This window comes from Pezoporus occidentalis, unplaced genomic scaffold (assembly GCF_034315485.1).
Source record: "Pezoporus occidentalis ecotype Australia unplaced genomic scaffold, CSIRO_AGI_Poc_V1 ctg22, whole genome shotgun sequence".
Lineage (NCBI taxonomy): Eukaryota > Metazoa > Chordata > Aves > Psittaciformes > Psittacidae > Pezoporus > Pezoporus occidentalis.
In genome coordinates this window covers 3,379,462-3,397,686 of record NW_026914072.1, presented here as the reverse complement: position 1 = coordinate 3,397,686, position 18,225 = coordinate 3,379,462, and the positions used below count along the sequence as shown (strand labels likewise).

The 18,225-nt window shown below is 41.8% G+C and overlaps 1 protein-coding gene across 3 annotated transcripts in view; it reads right to left on the bottom strand.

The window, feature by feature from the left end:
- Positions 1 to 439: 439 nt before the first annotated feature.
- LDLRAD3 (low density lipoprotein receptor class A domain containing 3) overlaps positions 440 to 18,225 on the bottom strand; it is an 88,710-nt gene continuing 70,924 nt past the window's right edge. For all 3 annotated transcript variants that reach the window (XM_062620279.1, XM_062620280.1, XM_062620282.1), the window contains 2 exons: positions 3,291 to 3,636; positions 440 to 1,053 (listed from right to left, as the gene is read on the bottom strand). In XM_062620279.1, coding sequence (XP_062476263.1) covers positions 792 to 1,053; positions 3,291 to 3,636 — 608 coding nt within the window. In that variant the 3' untranslated portion in view covers positions 440 to 791. The remainder of the gene's footprint in view (positions 1,054 to 3,290; positions 3,637 to 18,225) is intronic.

Sequence of the window (18,225 nt, the reverse complement as noted above, 5' to 3'; positions counted from 1 at the left end):
CGGAACATATGAAGTAATGTTGCTTTTTTCACTTTTGAAAAGTCTTGTGCTGCTTTGTTGAGAAGCTTCAGTGCTACTGTACTCAACCTTGAAGTTTGACAGATAAGCCAACCTTAAGAAAACCTATGAATTCTGCCTAGGTATTAGCATCTGGGAAAAAACCCAACCTGCTCAGTCAGAGATTTGTTGTATCCTCATGAGCTTAAACGCTGACAATTACATTCACAGTAGGAATGTTCCAGGTCATGAAGAGAAGGGTCAAGTAGGACATTTTCTGCAATTTGAGCACTGCTAGTGGGCTAGCATTGGGCACCGGACCTCCAGACTGCATCTCATGTGCTTCAAGGACCACCAGTTGGCACCAGGCAGTAAGAAGAAACAGTTCACATGTCAATAGGATGGGAGGCAGTCTGAAAACAAGAGTCCTTCTGGCAAAGTGTGTGTGTGCAACATCTCTATATATTATACAAGCACATATATACATTCATACACAGTTAATAGTCCAAGACAGACATCACATCAGTTCTTTGACACAGAACTGATGTTTCTCTTACTAGTCGGAACCAAAACTTGCTTGCTGAAATATTGTGGAGAGTTGACGTGACGTTTAGCTCTTACAGCCCTGTCTCTGATGAGTCCAAAATGCTCAATTAAAAAATTAACTTAGTGTGGATTCAAATCAAGTCATCATTCAGGCAGATGTCCCCCTGAAACCTATTAGCCACAGCAGATTAACCCATACAGACTTGAAAAGGTAAATGCCTTCCTGCCCATCACAAATACTGAAGCATTTACATTTCTCTTTCAGCAGTGTAGTTGATCAGAGAATCATTTTGATCTGCTGTCCTCTCAAGAAGTGTTCTGTGGCCATCCATACTGTCATGGATGTCTCTTGTCCAACTGCCAGCTGTTCCCAGAGGGCTTCCTGCCATGGGGGTGTCTGTGCTCGCCAAGCTTCCTGTTCGAGATCGGTAAGGAGGAAGATCTGGCTGATTAGGGGATTCAGATTCAGAACAATAAGGCGGTGGAGGAAGGTCAAACCAAGGTGGTCTGCTGTAAGACACACAACACAGTAAGAGGTTACTGAAAACAGTGGTATGGATGGTGGTACAGTTTTTCAATTATGAAAAAAACAAACAGGATTTCTTAGCTTTTCCAAGATGACTCTCATCAGGAAACCTCAAACAGACCTGCCTAATTCATACATGTCATTCCGAAACATTCACACCACCACTGGGCACCAAGGTTTCTGGCCAAGATATAATACAGCTAATTACGTTCTGCCTAACACTCTACTCTCAAAGTTTCATGGCTATGCACTTCCAACAAATCTCATCTTACCCTCAAAGACTGCTGCAAGAAGCAAGAATTTTCCCTACAAACATTTACACAACCAGAGAAAGCGCTTCAAAAGACGTAAGACAAGTAGTGCATTCACACCTGTAATGATGTGAACACAAGAAAGCTCTGAGGAAACTTCCACTGAGTGAAAGAGATTAATGGCTTATGGCCTACAAATAAATAATGAGCTGAATTCTCCACATGACAGATCACTTTTGCTGTCATGATATCACATGCAGAGCAACTGCTAAGTAGGCATAGACAAGATGAGTACTGGATTCATGAAAACTGGGGTTTTTTTGGTTCTGACAGGAAACAAGTGAAGGGTCTAAAGGGTTTAGTAGATTGAAAACTAAACTGGGAGCAATTAGCTATTAAATTGCTAACTTGTTTCAGCCCAGGTGAGAAGTGACTACAATCTGGCCAGCTGCTCATTTAGTTACCCTTACTTATGGAAAGATAGCATTGTTATGAATATCAACATTAAGACATGGAAGCTGCTGCCAAATGCAAAGAATAGGACCACACTATCATTTTCAGATCCCAGAGTTCATACTAAAAAAATACCAACAGGGTGACAGTGAACAATCTGGATCATGAAAGTTCATACCATGCCCTTTTTATGTACAGAGGATGTCAGTCTAGGAGTTTTGTTTGGAATGAATCTACAGACAGAGGTTAAAATGAAGGTTAATTGTACAAATAAAACCAGTGTCAAACTGCAAAAATATCATAACCCAAACTGTACTCACTCACGAAAGCTCAAAGCACTTTCAGCTATTTAAAATGAGAACTTTTTTTTTCAGTTCAGAGTCCTGCCCTTTTCCTCTATTGGTAAAGTAGTGAAGGGCAGATGGACTCCACAATTTCTTTATGCAAGAACTGAAGACCTCTCACCTTTATATACTTATCACATATGATGGGAGTAACTGCTTGGGTTTTGGTTATTTTGGCAAAACTCCAAAGTTAATTTTCATGGTTTGGTTCCAGACTAGCACAAGACACTACTAGACAAGTGATACATTCCTTTGCATTCTCCTGTCATCCTCAAAATCTCTTTAGAGGCAAACTTAAGTTTGCCTAAAACCCCTTTAATACCCTTAATAGTAAGGGGACCCGAGGACCAGGTATTTTTCATATTCAGGAGCAGCTCAAATTTGCCCAGATCTGGCCCTATTCATGTGACGGAAATGCAATGCTGAAATTCTGTCAAAAGCAATAAGGATAAATCACTGAATCACAGAATAGTTTGACTTGGAAGTTTCAACCCCCTGCCATAGGCAGGGACACCTTCCACTAGACCAGGTTGCTCCAAGCCCCATCCACCCTGGCCTTGAACACTGCCAGGGATGAGGCAGCCACAGCGTCTCTGGACAACCTGTGCCAGGGCCTCACCACCCTCACATTCTCCCCTCTGTCAGCTCAAAGCCATCCCCCCTTTTCCTATCACTACGTGCCTTTGTCAAAAGCCCCTCTCCAGATTTCTTGTGACCCTTTTAGGCACTGAAAGCTGCTCTAAGGTCTACCTAGAGCCTTTCTCTTGTCCAGGCTGAACAAGTCACCTTTCAGCTGTCTCCACAGCAGAAGTGCGCCAGCCCTTGGACTCTTTTGGACTTTCTCCAACAACTCCACATCCTTCTTGTGTTGTTGCCCCAGAGCTGGACACAGGACTACAGGGTGGTTCTCACCACCCCGTAGAGGTAGAGAGGGGTAGAGGGGGAGAATCCCCTCCCTCAACCTTTTGGTCATGCTCCTTGTGATGCAGCCCAGGACACGGTTGCTTTCTGGACTGCAAGTGCACACTGCTTGGTCATGGTGAGCTTCTCATCAAGCAAAACCCTACTTTTCCTCAGGGCTGCTCTCAATAAAGGGAGCAAAAGCACAGACTAACAGAGCTACTTCCAGTAGTGTGAAACTTTGGTGAGCACAGAATTAGCTCCTGCACATACCTTTGGTCGAGCACAGCCTCCGAATAGGACGGTGGAGAGTCCAGGTCCACTGGCCTGTGGTAGGCCTGGCTAGACATGTACTGGATCCCATTGTTAACGTTGTAGGTGACACTGCAGTGGTGTGGGTGATCAAGCACCACCAGCCGGGACAGCAGGACAGGGTGCTGCAGTCGATGCACTGGCAAGGTCATAAGATTGTTGCGTTTCCGTTGGTGATGCAGGACCAAGGCAAGAAAGGCCACCACAAGAACGAAAATGACAGAGCTGCCAATGATAGCGTAGGTAATGCTAGGGTAGTAGAGCAGCTGGTTTTCTGAGGTCACATAATCTTGGCCACTGCCTGCCTCTACAAGACAAAAGGTAAAGGAAGTCTGAGATGTGTTTCAGTATAAAACTCCTTCTAACCTACGCTGTTTTCTGCTATTACAGTGTGAGAAAAAAAAGTTTTCAGTTTTTCTTTGTATTGTGGAAAATTATGTTATAAAAAGCATACGCAGGCAAATCAGCGATTGGCACAGAACTGTCACTCAGTCCATCCTCATTCACAGTTAATGCCAGCATATAAACTACCAGTGCGAGACCACCTAAGAAGGACAAAAAAAATCACATGCTGTAGTAGGAAGCATGTGCACTATATCATGGGAATATCTCCCCCATCCTTACCTATCAGTCATAACCTTCTTGTTTACAGAGGTAAGACACCCAGGTCTGACGCATAAGCACATAAGCTAGCTGTACCTGGCACAGCACCCTAGAAATCCAAGGTGGAAGAGCTGGATTTTTTCACTCACTATACAGGAGAAGGAATTCCTGCCTGGGCTTTGGGCCCAGAGAAGCAAAAAGTAATGGAATAATGACTGTAAAACATCTGAATGGATTCTGAATTACACGCAAATCTTAGAAGAAAACACAGTAAAAGGCAACAAACGCAAAGGAGGAAAGAGGCTCAGAGAAGCAAAATGGCATAAACACACTGATGTGACTCTGCTGCATTTAAGGTCAGAGCCAGCACCACAGAACCACGTTCTCCCGGCTCCATTCCAGCCTTCCAGCCCCATGTTCACAAGATCATAAAGCCTTTGAGTACCATTTTCTTTTCTGGGGGGAGAATTTTTATTTGTGTGCATGCTGTAACTCCTTGTGGACTCAAAAAGAAAAGTACTTTTCTGAAAAGACATTCATCTATCCCTAGAAAAATGGAGAAACGGAGTCAAAAACAACCAAAAGAAACTCAACCCCCAGACTTCCCACATCCATACAATAAGAGAATTATCCATCCAAATTCTTCATTTCCTACTGCAGAAGGCTGGACAGTAAATCTTGACACATTATTTTTCTTTCTTACACCTATCAACTAAACCCACCTTTTGATCACTCAGAATTGCCACTGAGCCACTTACAAATTCCTCTAGCAACAAAATAATGAAATATATACTGATTGTATCCAGCATAATAGAAGAGCTTTCCTCAAGCACCCACTGTACTGCATTAAGATGCTTCGGGTGTTTCTCTAAGTATTTTATTTTGGTAGTTCACTTGCATGGTTAAACACCAAACCCTATTTCCCAGCAACCCTAAAAATAATTTATGGATTAGTCAGGTAAGGTAACACAAAATAAAATAGCTAATCCTTTAAACATCTCTATTTAAGTCCTAGGTACTTCAGTGAGAAGGAATGAGATGGGAAAGAAAGACTGTACTTTCTTTGTAAGGAAAGGAACTAAAGGAACATGATTTCTTCCCTGTGAGGGTGGTTAAGGCACTGGCACAGGCTGCCCAGAGCAGCTGTGGCTGTCTCATCCCTGGCAGTGTTCAAGGCCAGGCTGGATGGGGCTTTGAGCAACCTGATCTAGTGGAAGGTGTCCCTGCCCATGGCAGAGCGGTTGGAATTGGGTGAGCTTTAAGGTCCCTTCTAACTCAAACCAGTCTGTGATTCTATGGTTATTGGTCCTGGTACTAACTACAAAATCCACCACTCTTGAACAGTTCTGTTTTATTGATGATGCCATTACAATCAGAGCTGTGCAGGTCAGCAAGACATGTAGATTTCTTGATACCTAAGGTCACACATCTCAGCAAGGATCCTTACTAAATTTATTTCCCTGTGCAACTGTGCTAGAGAGATGGCTAAAATCATTGTTTACCAGTCAACCGGAGGTCTCTGGCTCACTCAAAGTGAGCAAAGTCTGCATGAAGAATGTAAATCAAAGCAGAAAGGAGAAAAGGAATTTACATGCATTAGTAATTTTAATTACAGCCATCACATATTGCAGTGGCTTCTTTAATACACTCCCTAAATTTACCACCGGAGAAGCAAATTCATATCATGGACAAGGGCTATCCCAGAGCAGATCACTTTTATGTGAACATCAACAAGTTTATTTGCAAGAACTGATGCATACAATACCTGCAGTTCTTCATTGCAAGGAAGGTAAATATATTATAACATGCCAATAAAATACCCCAGGACTTTCTTTCATCTTAGCTCACTGGTTACAGCGCATTGGCATAAGCCTCAGAACAGGCTGCCTATGCACACCTGATGAGACTTAATTAGTTACCATGGGATCATTCCACAGCAGCACCATCTCTCCTCTTTATAAACTCCTTTTTATTAAAAGGAAAGAAAAATGAGAAGAGTGAATTACATGTCAACATACTTCCAACACTTTTAAGGTTATCCATCTGTATAGGAAAGCATCTTTGAGATCCCGCACAAAAAACTTACATAAATCCAAACAGATTAACCAGAATGCTGAAGAAGAAAATACCTGATCAAAAGTCAGATGGGTTCTGATGGCCAGCTTTAGGACAGTCTGAAACAAAACATCTATTTTATCTGGTTCTTTTCATGCAACAACCCACATATCTTGCAAAGATTTTGGGTAAATTTGAAACTAACATGCTGATTTGGAGCTTTGGGATTACTGCACCCAATGAAACATAATTTCTTTGCCAATATAACTCTAGCCCTTCTCAGGGTTTTAGATCTGCTGCTTGCATTCCCACATAGTTCAATGTATCTCTGAGAACAAGATCAACCTAAAAGGCATGCCTACACTAGGGACCACAGATCTGTGTAGAGATCTCCAAACCAGTAGAGCCCCATGAAGGCGCTGTTCTGAATAATGCAATCTTGTGCAGCCTTTGAATCTGCCAACATAGTAATATTGCTTTTGGGATCTGAATAAGCATCTCCATCCATTCAGCTAGTTCTAGCCTCTGTGTGTCCAACATGGAGCTCCACTGAGGGGTACAGATATATCCTATATATATAAAAGTAAAAAATTCTTCCCTGTGAGGGTGGTGAAGCCCTGGCACAGGTTGCCCAGAGAAGCTGTGGCTGCCCCATCCCTGGCAGTGTTCCAAGGCCAGGTTAGATGGGGCTTGGAGCAATCCGGTCTAGTGGAAGGTGTCCCTGCTCATGGCAGGGGGTTGGAACTGGATGAGCCTTAACATCCCTTCCAACCCAAACTATGCTGTGACTCTACGATCCTGCGAAGATGAAAAAAATCCATTTTACCAATCAAGTGCTCTTTCTTGTGCCCTGGGCAGTGCTGAATACTTTGCATGGAAACACTCCCTTCCCATGCAAAAAACCCAGCTCCCTAAACATGCATAGTCTTTATATCTTTACAGGAACACAGAGTGCACCGTATCTCTGAGATGGAGTTCTGCCTAGGAAGATATAGCTTTCATTGAAACAAAGTCTTCTTTCACCACCTTAACAACCTTATTCTTGCCTTCTGGGCCAAGAGGATACAATGTTAAGGTCCCTTAGCAAAACATGTTTACAAGTGAAGTCCAGTGACATTTCACTTCCTCTGTGGCGCAGTTTAAACCAAGAAAGAGACACCTGCATCTAACCTACCTTTTGTAGCAAAGGCTTTAAATCTAAATCTGCAAAAGATGAAAGTAACATTACCTTGGCTTGCAGCCCTAGAGAGGGCACTTCCCATTCAAGGAGAAGAAATTAACTGCTCTGAACAGTCTTCCAAAATGTTCCGGGCAAGAAAACTGCTCCATAGCACAGCTAAAACAAAAGCAGCAGAACTATGAGACAGTTTTGCATACAGGAGACTTCTACATCAAGCTTTTTCTTTGCCTCACAATATATTTGATCATGTTGAAATGAGCAACTTCTTGGTAACAAAGCCAGGTGAGTTTACAGATACGTGGAAGGGAAAAATGGGTACCTAGCTATGCTCATTTTGGCCAGGACAGAGTTAATTTTCTTCATAGTAGCTGGTATGGGGCTGTGTTCTGGATTTGTGCTGGGAACAGTGTTGAAAACTCAGGGATGTCTCTGTTACTGCTCAGCAGCACTTACAAAGAACCAAAGCCCTTTCCTGTCCTCACCCCACCAGTAAGTAGGCTTGGGAGCACACAAAGAGCTGGGAGGAGACAGCTGTCCCAAACTGACCCAAGGGATATTCCACACTATGTCATGCTCAGCATGTAGAGGGAGAGAGGCAGGAAGGGAGGAAAGCAGGGAGGCAGACATTTGGAGTGATGGCATTTGTCTTCCCAAGTCACCATCATGCATGATGGAGCCCTGCTTTCCTGGAGATGGCTGAACACCTGCCTGTGATGGGAAATAGTGAATGAATTCCTTGCCTTGCTTTGCTTGCATGCACAGCCTTTGCTTTACCTTTTAAACTGTCTTCATCTCAACCCATGAGCTTTCTTACTTTTGCACTTTCAATTCTCACCTATCCCACCAGGGGGACTGTGTGGGGCTCAGTTGTCAGCTGCGGTTAAACCACAACACTAAATCGGAATGCCTGATGAACCTCTACACATTTTGAGCACACTGCAACAGGAGGGAGATATGAGAACACCTGAAAAATCTTAGCTGGACATGCACCACTGTTTTAGGAAGAAAGAGCCACAAACTCTTCAGCTCTGCTCTAGTAACTTTCAGTAGATGTTTACACATCACAGAAGTCACTGAACTGAATTTCTAGATAATTCAGTCATCTTCTCCAGAAGCAGCAGGTATTATCCAGTCAGGTTTAAATACTTCTCCCTGTTCTGCTATTAAATGCAAATTCACCAATTTCAGGTTTAAATTCATGGAGTATTTATTCTTCAAACTTCCCCTCACCCCCCTTATAAAGATATAAGTTTCTTAATCGTGTCATATATAAACAGTTTATCACTGCCACTTATGCCTATTAAACCCTAGTTATCTGTGGATTAGAGATTTCTGCAGTGTAAAAAGCTTTGGGAATAATTCAGGAAAAGACTGATAAAGGAAACACAACGGGTTGTGCTCAGAGGGCTATCTCATTGACTGCGAACAAATTTGCTGCCTCAAAGTTTTTAGAGAGAGCTGAGAACAACTGCATTAAGTCTGCCAGACACAGGGATGAGGGGCCATTATTTTATCTTTTTTAATCTTCTGCTCAAGCCTGGCATTTCACAGTTCATCACAGAAAAAGCTTCTGAAATTCATAATCTGAGCAGACATCTGTAGCCTTAATGAGCACTAGTCACAGTCCATCTCCAACAAAGATGCTACTGTAGCAACACATTTAAATTCCGACTGGCTAAAGAGCAGAGCTGCAGCTTGGAAGGTTAAAGATGACAAAAATCAAATACAGACAGGCAGAGCCTCTGCTGTTATTTACTTTTTGTGCAAGGAGTTCCCAGTGCATCCAGCTAAGTCCCCAAAAGCTCTTAAATTTCTCATCCAGACTTCATGGAGTTTCATGTTTCATTTGCTCCCCTCCCCAAGCAGCCTCATGTTTCCCTTGGACACCTAAGACACAGATTTGTTTTCAACTGCATTCAAAGCATGTTTCTGCCCCACTTTGGCTTTCTCTGTTTCAGTCACAGAATAGAGATTTGTTAATAGAGGTGTTACACACACTAAACAGAGCTTACCGATGGGAACTGGCAAAAGTAATACAACATGTTTACATCTTTTCTTAACCGGTACTCAGTAAAGAAGTAAAATTTCTGGGAAAGCAGCAGGATGAAACCTGTAGGTGGAACTAGATGAGCTTTAAGGTCCCTTCCAACCCAAACCACTCTAGGATTCTATGACTTGAAACTACACTTAGTTGTATAAGCCTATACAATTAACCTGCAAGACACAGATAAACCTCAAGACAGCAGAAGTAACAGTGGTCTCAGCACATCTCATTTAGTACATCCAGGTGAGTGCATTACCTGTGCCTTCCTTCCCGGACTCATCCTGAACACACATTACAAGAGCAGTGCTTTCAAGTCTTTGCTGCTGCCGAAAGAGCAGCTAAGTCAGACTGGAGAGCAAGAGCCTCTCCTCTCGCATGCCCTCCTTTTTGTCTTCTGCAGGGTAGGAAAAGTACTTCATGAACTTCACACACAGAAAAAGAAAAGGAAAAAAATTAAAAAGGAAAGCAGCAAACTGAGCAAATAAGTAGAGAACTAAAAAATACTTAGCAGTAGCCATAGCAACTAAAGTTCTAAAATTAACTTGGCAGCAATGTAAAAAAACCTGTAAAGCCAAGATTTGCCATCAAGCACAGAAAACAAAAGGTCCAGGCTTGGCAGCTGGATGGAGGCCAAGGAGGAAATTAAAGTGTTACTCAAATGCAATTCAGGATCAGTCTGACGCTGATCCAAGCAGCACTTCCTGAACATGTGATAGCCCAAAAGGTTAGTGGTGTAATTCGATTAATTCACAACCAGTATAGAAACTATGCCAGAAAGCAGGGGCAGACCACAAAAAGGATAAACATTCTCCTAATAAAGTCCTCTTCTCTAAAAAGAGGGGTTCAGTTACTTCTGTTTGTCTGCTTTTCCTACTTTGAAAATGGAGAGTCACTATCAAGGAGGCTGCCAAGAAGTTTTCTACTGTACATTTCTTGTAATATTTTATGACACCCAGCAAGAGCCTGGTGCACTGACAGGTATAGGGGCTTCCATTGTTATCACCTCCCCCCAGGCACTAAACTAAAACTGAAAATCTCAAAAAGCATCAGTACTAAAAGGCTCTTTGGTTGACTGAGCTTATCAAATAAAGCAGAGAACATGCTTTGAAGAAAGAAAAACTGTACTGTCTTCACAGCATAAACATGCTTTTGGTGCTCTTGCCAAGACCTATGACAATTAGCAGCACGCCAAGCTGAAGATAACAGCCACTGATTTCGTACTATAGTCTGCTCCTTCCCCCTTGTATCCCAAGAGGTGTTCAAGTCACAAACAGCATTTCCCAGGGCAGGAAAAATCCAGATTTTGGGTCTCTGGTTGCTGTGTAACCCATTGTGTACACTTTATGAGTAGTACTGTATAGTCTTGAAAGTTAAAACAAAAGAAAGTTTCAACGCAAAAGTTAACAGAACTGTGTAATTAACCAGGAAGACCCAAGCAGACTCACAGTTAGTCTCCAGCATTGGCTTCTTCTTCACTTCTTGAACTAACAGCATAACAAGTGTATTTCCTACCAAATACCCTTGGCAACACTGGCAAATTTATGTGCATGTGCACCATCCTGTCTTCTGGAAAGGTTAATTGGAACTGCAGAGCTCTGAGGTAGGTAAGAGCCTGGATGCTGTATCAGGTCCCTGCTCGCTGCAGAAGCACGCTCTATGTTGATTAATTTTGAAAGGTCTTAAGCAGTTTCAAGTCAAAAGTATGAAGGAAAATAAATCTGTCAAAAGCCATGGGTGGCTTTGCCTTTCCTATTCCTGTCTGGCCCTGAGAGTTTAGAATCCAAGTTTCCATTACACGCTCTGCTAACATTCTTTGGAATCACTTGAATACCTATGAGGAAAAAAACCCAACCCAAACAACCAAAACCCCATGCAACTGAAAACAAAAAGTAAACTAATTAAAATGAAACATCAGTGGATGGATGTAATACTTGTGCTTTTATCATCTATCAACCCTGAAACTAAATTACACCATGTTACAAAACTGTTACCTATTTATCCTGGGTGATTTACATGCCTGCAAAAATGCATGTTATTTCAATAGGATGTCTGGAAAAAGCTCAGTGTGGGATGCTGTACAGGACAGACAGATGAACTCCACTTTTATAGTGTTTATTCTGGAGGTTGGTAAGAAGAGACATCCTGTTCAACGAGAATGGGGATATTAACTTTTTCCAAGATGCTGCATTAGTGGTAGGGTGCATAAGAATGATAATAAGGTTTGAAGAGATTCAGTGCACAGTTTACAAACCCTACAGTCAGCTGTACATGGCAAGAAATACTGCTTAAGTGTCATTTAGATATACTGTAAAGCAATCAGCTTTTAAATTTAGTCTAATCACTCAAAGACTGTATTTTAATGACTCTGTGTTTTGAAAAGGTGTTAGTACAAAGTCCATGCCCTGTCTTATATATTACTATGATCAGTCATATTTTTAACAGGATTGCAACTAGATGTTGTCAGACACAAGGTCCACACAGGTGTGGACTCATTCAAGACAATGTTCTAACTATTCAGAAACCATTAGCAGGTTGTGATCTTGAGTGGAAAAAAAAAAAGACCAAACCAGACAGCAAAGGCTGACAAGACCTGCTAGGTCACCTAAAACCCTTCCTACCGTCCCATTTCATATCATCCATTCATACCCACCCAATGCCCCTTCAATGACTGCTTCTAGGATGCAGCAGAGGAATGGGCAGCAAATCCATTCCAGCAAGAGCCCCACAGGCTACCTCCAGAAAGCAAAAGGAGAGGAAAGCAAGTCCATGATGACCACGTGGATTTGGGTAGACACACAGTTCAAACCAAGGTGGTGATCAGCGCTTGGTTCCACCAGAGAAAGCACCTGTGTAAAGTTACATCAAGAGATACTTTGCTTCTTAAAGTCATTCTGACTCTACACGACAACCATTTGACATACAAACTGCTTACAGCTACAAACTCTTGTTAACTCCTTGTAAACAGCAACAAAGTTTTGCCAAATTATGGCCTCAGCAGCTTTGCTGTGTTCATGTTGTATCTTCAGGAAGGTGTTAACAGACATCATACTTGGTTGCAAATCAAACTATAAAACACCACAGCAAAGATGATAACAATTGGTTGTGAAAGCAGCTATTGCACAGCCCTATTTGGCCTTCCTGATCACAAAACACAGACTGTGTAATGTCAGAGAAACAGATGGGAAAGAAAATGAGAAGCAACCAGAGACCTCTGAACTTACACGCTGGCCTGTAAATCAAAAAACCCCACTAATACCTTCACCCCTTATAATCAAATAACCCAAGGCACCCCATAAAATCCATACCCAGGTTATTTCTCCGAGTGAGCTGACAAACCTGCATTAGTTTCACCAAGACTGTCCTCAGATACACAGAAAAAAAGACTGAAAACACCCTCATTGCAACGAAGATGGATCTTCTATTTTCAAGAATTTTCTCTCACTTGTTGCATGATCCCATCCTACTGCTGAGTTCAATACAAGTTCATACTTCATTGACAATTCTATATATTCTACAGGACTTAGGGGGTCTCACCAGAACAGAGGGGGAGAATCCCCTTTCTTGACCTGCTGGTGATGCAGCCCCACGCGAGTGGTTTCTGGGCTGCAAGCACACACAGCTGGGTCATGGGGAGCTTCTTGTCACCCAACACCCCCAAGTCCTTCTCCTCAGGGCTGCTCTCCATACAGCCTCCCCCAGCTTGCAGCTGTGCTTGGGACTGCCCTAACCCAGGGGCAATGAAAAAGGAGCTTATCTCTCCATTTCATGTGTAGAGGAAACTTGGATATCTTTCCTCTGCGGATGGACTCAGCGTAACATTTCAGACAGTAAATCAAGGTATTATAGTACCTGGGACTTTATCCAGAGGCCTCATTCCTCTTTTTGAAATATGAATTATAAGAATTTTGGTCTCATTTCAGCAAGTTTTCAAATAAATAAATTAAGCAAAAATATCTTTAATTACAGAATGAATTAAATTGCTGCACTTGATGAAAGGTTGTTTATTCAGCATTGACAAATGCAGCCTAATGAATGTGAGAGTGCCAGGTTTTATTCTCGCTGAAGATGCAGTCTTGCTTTTTGTTTCCACAGAGATTGTGGAAACATTTATTTTCCCTTTGACCCTGGCTGACTGCGCTAATCATGCTGAATTGTGCAATTCTTGATATGAAAAGTGTGTGTTCAATGCAAGAAAGCAAAATGCATTTTCAGATTTGTATGAAGAGGCAAGAATCATAATTATTAATCACTATGTCAAGATAATTACTGTATGCAAGGACAAATGAAGAGATTTTTTTGTAGCATACTTATAGTTGACATTCTGCATGAAAAGACTGGAGGCAAATAATAAAGATTAGCACAGCTAAGCATAGTTTAAAAGGCACGGAATTAGCTAATGTGTCACATGAAAATGAACCTTTAGTGACAGAATCTTGGTCTAATGCATTGCAGTGGTAAAGAAGGTTAATAGAAAACCGGCTTATCACAAAGAAAGGATGTTAAACATATTGTTGTGTGATTCTACAAAACACTAATGAAACCGCACTTGAACGACAGCATCCTATTTTGGCCAGTTTATTTGAAGACTGACAGAATTAGGTTGGTGAGAGTACAGCACGAGACACAACGATGATGAATGGGGAAACAGGGCTTAAATATCAATAGAGAAAACAGTACGATTTATTTAGTCTTGAGAGAAGATGATTAAGAGGGGATATGATAGAAGTATTTATAATAGCCATGGGTTATAAAAATTAAGCTCAGTGACTCATTTTGTTAGATTGTCACGCAGATTAGAACTAAAGATAACAAGGGTAAAAGGGAATAGATGCAGGGCAAATCTAATGATACACTTCAGAGAAAGAAGAGAAAGCGAAATGATGTTTCGGAATATATTTAAACAAAAGCTGTGTGACAGTATAGAATATGCACTGGGGAATAACCACATCATGTGGGCAAAGGTTCTAGAGAGCTTCTTTTGTAACAGCTGAAACACGTTGCTATATACACACCTGTATGAGAGCATCTGCAGCAATTTTAAAAATCATTCTTAAAAAAAGTTTCAGAGTTTCATTTCAAACAGGAAGAAACAAACACATTTACTACTGCTCCTTTTTAGTACAGATGCAAATCATTAACTCTACTATTACTTTCATAACACATTTCCCTCAAGCATATATAGACAAATCACAGAAATGTTACAGTAATCCAACAAGACAGGTGAACATCTTCCTTTCCTAAAGACCAAGGCTGAAATTAATACAATGATCCACCTAAAGCTGTAGAGCTAAAAACTGTTGGCCAGGATCAGGCAGGAGCTCTCAGCATCCATCATCATACCCTTCTCTCCACACACACACAACTGAATGGATTATTTACTTTTTCTTTACTATTGTAAAGGAGGAGGCTTTATTACTTTACTGTTAAGGTGTGTTTAATTATCCTGGAGCAACTCTGTTCTGTCCTCCCTAGTACCATGTGACATTTTAACAAGCCATCCACAGTGTCCATGCATTCAAGATGCAGATGGATTTAACATGCCTACATAACAGCTAAAAAGCCTGACTATGCACAAATTAGGAAAGAAAAAAAAAAAACAAAAACAAACAAGCAAACAAAAACAAACAAAAAAAAACAAACAAAAACCAAAGAAACAAAACAAACAAAACACACACTGAATTCTAGGCTAAACTGAACATACCAAATATCCAGAAAAAAACTGAGTAAAGCCACAAAACAAATCCCAAACACTAGCCCCTCATGGCTCCTTGCTCCCTTTGCAAACAATTTTTCTTTAATTTTTCAGCTACCTTCTGTTTCTATAGGTAAGGAACCCAAAATATAGACCTTTGGAAGCTAAAGGCCAATCTCAACATCACTGTGTACAGCCATCACTTTTGCCTCATGCTACTGAAGATCAGGATGGTTTCTCCACCTCATGCTCAACTGTGTATCACTCTACATCTATCTCTTTGAACCTTTTAAATACACAAACAATAAAAGCTGCAATTCACTTTCACTGGGCTTTCCACAGAAGCTTCAAGTGCCAGAAAATCATAACATAATGGTTATGTATGACTTACAGAATAATAAAGCAACCAAGTTGGTAAAGACCTTCAAGACCATCAAGCCCAACTGTTACCCCATGACTGCCATGTCCACCAAGCATTTTTGAACACTTCTAGGGACAGTGATTCCACCACTTCCCTGGGCACCACCTTTTTGGATATTAGGAAGTTTTTTTTCCCCAGTCTAAGCCTTCCCTGGAACAGCTCGAGGTCATTTCCTCTTGTCCTATCACCTGTTACTTGGGAGAAGTGACCAGCCACCTCCTGGTTCCATCCTCCTTTCAGGTAGTTGCAGAGTGATAAGGTCCCTCCTAAGCCTTCTCTTCTCCAGACTAAAAACCCCCATTTTCCACAGCTGTTTCTCATCACACCTGTGATCCAGACTCTTCACCAGCTTCATTGCCCTTTTTTGAACCCGCTCCAGCACCTCAATGTCTGTCTTGTAGTGAAGAGCCCAGAACTAAACACAGGACTTGAGTAGCAGCCTCACCATTACCCAGTACAGGGGGATGATCACTTCCCTGGTCCTGCTGGCCACACTATTTCTCATACAAGCCAGAATGCTGTTGGCTTTCTTGGCTGCCTGGGCACAAGCTGGTTCATGTTCAGCAGCCATCAATCAGCACCCCCAGGTCTTTTCCTGCTGAGCAGCTTTCCAAGAAGATGACCTGGGAGACCTCTACATAGGAAAAACAGATCCTAAAGAGTAATTTTCACACTTGAGTGGAACTACCCTGCCTCGGGAGTTTCACAGCATTTTTGAAAGGATTAAAGGAAAAAGAGCAGCCTCCATAACTAAGCCAGCTAAAAGTTTAATTAACTACAACTGCTTGCTGTGCTTCCCTTCCCCAAACATTTCATGAATATTCATCACTGTAATTACAGCAGTAAAAAAATCCACAACTAATTATTCCACGCTTCTCATCTTCTATATGCCTGGAATTCTTACATAATTACTACTGAAATTAATTGCAAATCTGTTAATTTTGCACTTTGTCCTTTCAAGCATAATTGAAAATTAAAATTTTTCTAAGCAAGTCATTCTTGAAAGCACGGTGCTTTTACCTCCATTGGTGCCATACACCCAAACGTTCTTTTAATTGCTTTTAGTAACAAGGCAGAGAGTACTAGTAATATAGCATAGAGGAGTACTGCAAATTCTACCATTTAACATGAGTGTTGCCCTAATACATATTTGCTATACGCTTATCAGTTGTACATTCTTCAAAAAAAATTAAAGCTGCCTGCAGGCAACTGGCTTCTCATGCAGTACATAAGCACATCATCCCCCAAGACATGGGCTACACCATTTCTGCCCATTAGCTTAGAAAAAACTCAAACCTGGAATCTTCTTTCATTGTCATTCAAACATAGTGCCTAATATTTTGAGGGTGACTAATGATTTTGGATGTCCAGTTCTGCAATGGACTCTTTTTTTTTTTTAAAGTAAAAAACAGGCTGAGAGAGCTGGGCTTGTTCAGCCTAGAGAACAGAAGAGTCCGGTGAGACCTTAGAGCAGCTTCCAGTGCCTAAAGGGGCTGACAAGAAATCTGGAGAGGGGCTTTTGACAAAGGCCTGTAGTGACAGGACAAGGGGGAATGGCTTTAACCTGACAAAGGGGAGATTGAGATGAGCTCTTAGGAAGAAGCTCTTCCCTGTGAGGGTGGTGAGGCGCTGGCACAGGTTGCCCAGAGAAGCTGTGGCTGCCCCATCCCTGGCAGTATTCAAGGCCAGGCTGGACAGGGCTTGGAGCAACCTGGTCTAGTGGAAGTCCATACCTGTGGCAGGGGGTTAGAACTGGATCAGCTTTAAGGTCCCTTCCAAGGTGTGTGTGTGGGAATAATCAAGTAGGAAAGGCAGATTTTTAATCGGCCTAGAAAAATAAATGCCCAGGAGCACACACTCTGCGCAGTAAATTTTGAAATCAACAGGTCAAAGTCTTCCAAAGCTATGAGCAAGCATTTAACAGTCTTCTTATTTTCTAGGGTAGTCTACTTCAATTGTACACATGGTGTTTTACTGATTTGGAATATGCCTTTTGCAAAGGACACCATACAATGTAAAATCTTGCCTTTTACTAAAAAGCATCCAAATTCCATGCTGTGGCAGCATAAGCACTGCATGGGGGCCCCAGCAATTTCCAGAATGTAACTGGTACTCAAACATGACCAGTAAACATTTTGTGGAAAACCAGAGGACAATTCAGAGGCCTACACTGCACAGCCTCATGCAAATTAACCAAGTTAACCCTGTGTCCTTAGTACATTGCAATAATGGCAATATTACCTTTTTATCCCATTAAACCAACCCATTACTGTTTAAACCAACACAACAAAAAGGTCAACTCATCCGTATTTCAAACACCTCTTTCAGCTTAACTCCATAGCCTCTGTCTTTCTGGGTTTAATCAAATTTAGGTTTTTCCACCTGTCAAGAATTCTTGCCAATGTTTAATCAGCCAGCAGATTTTCAGAAAGGAAAGCAGGAAGGGAAGCATTGCCACTAACTTTTCTTCTAGTTATCTGGAGCCAATACTGGTATCATTTGGCTTAAGAGGAACACCTCAAATCATAGAATCACAGAATGGTTTGGGTTTGAAGGAACCTTAAAGCACATCCAGTTCCAACCCCCTGCCACGGGCAGGGACACCTTCCACTAGACCAGGTTGCTCCAAGCCCCATCCAACCTGGCCTTGAACACTGCCAGGGATGGGGCAGCCACAGCTTCTCTGGGCAACCTGTGCCAGGGCCTCACCACCCTCACAGGGAAAAACTTCTGCTTCGTATCTCATCTACATCTCCCCTCTGTCAGCAGATATGGTACAATGACAATAAACAAGAGCTTCAAAAAGACTGATAGGAGCAACTATGTCCAAAATGGTTCAAAATATTGTTGCAACAAAAGTCAGATCCCAGACACTTAATCCCATCATCTGTGTCGGAAGCT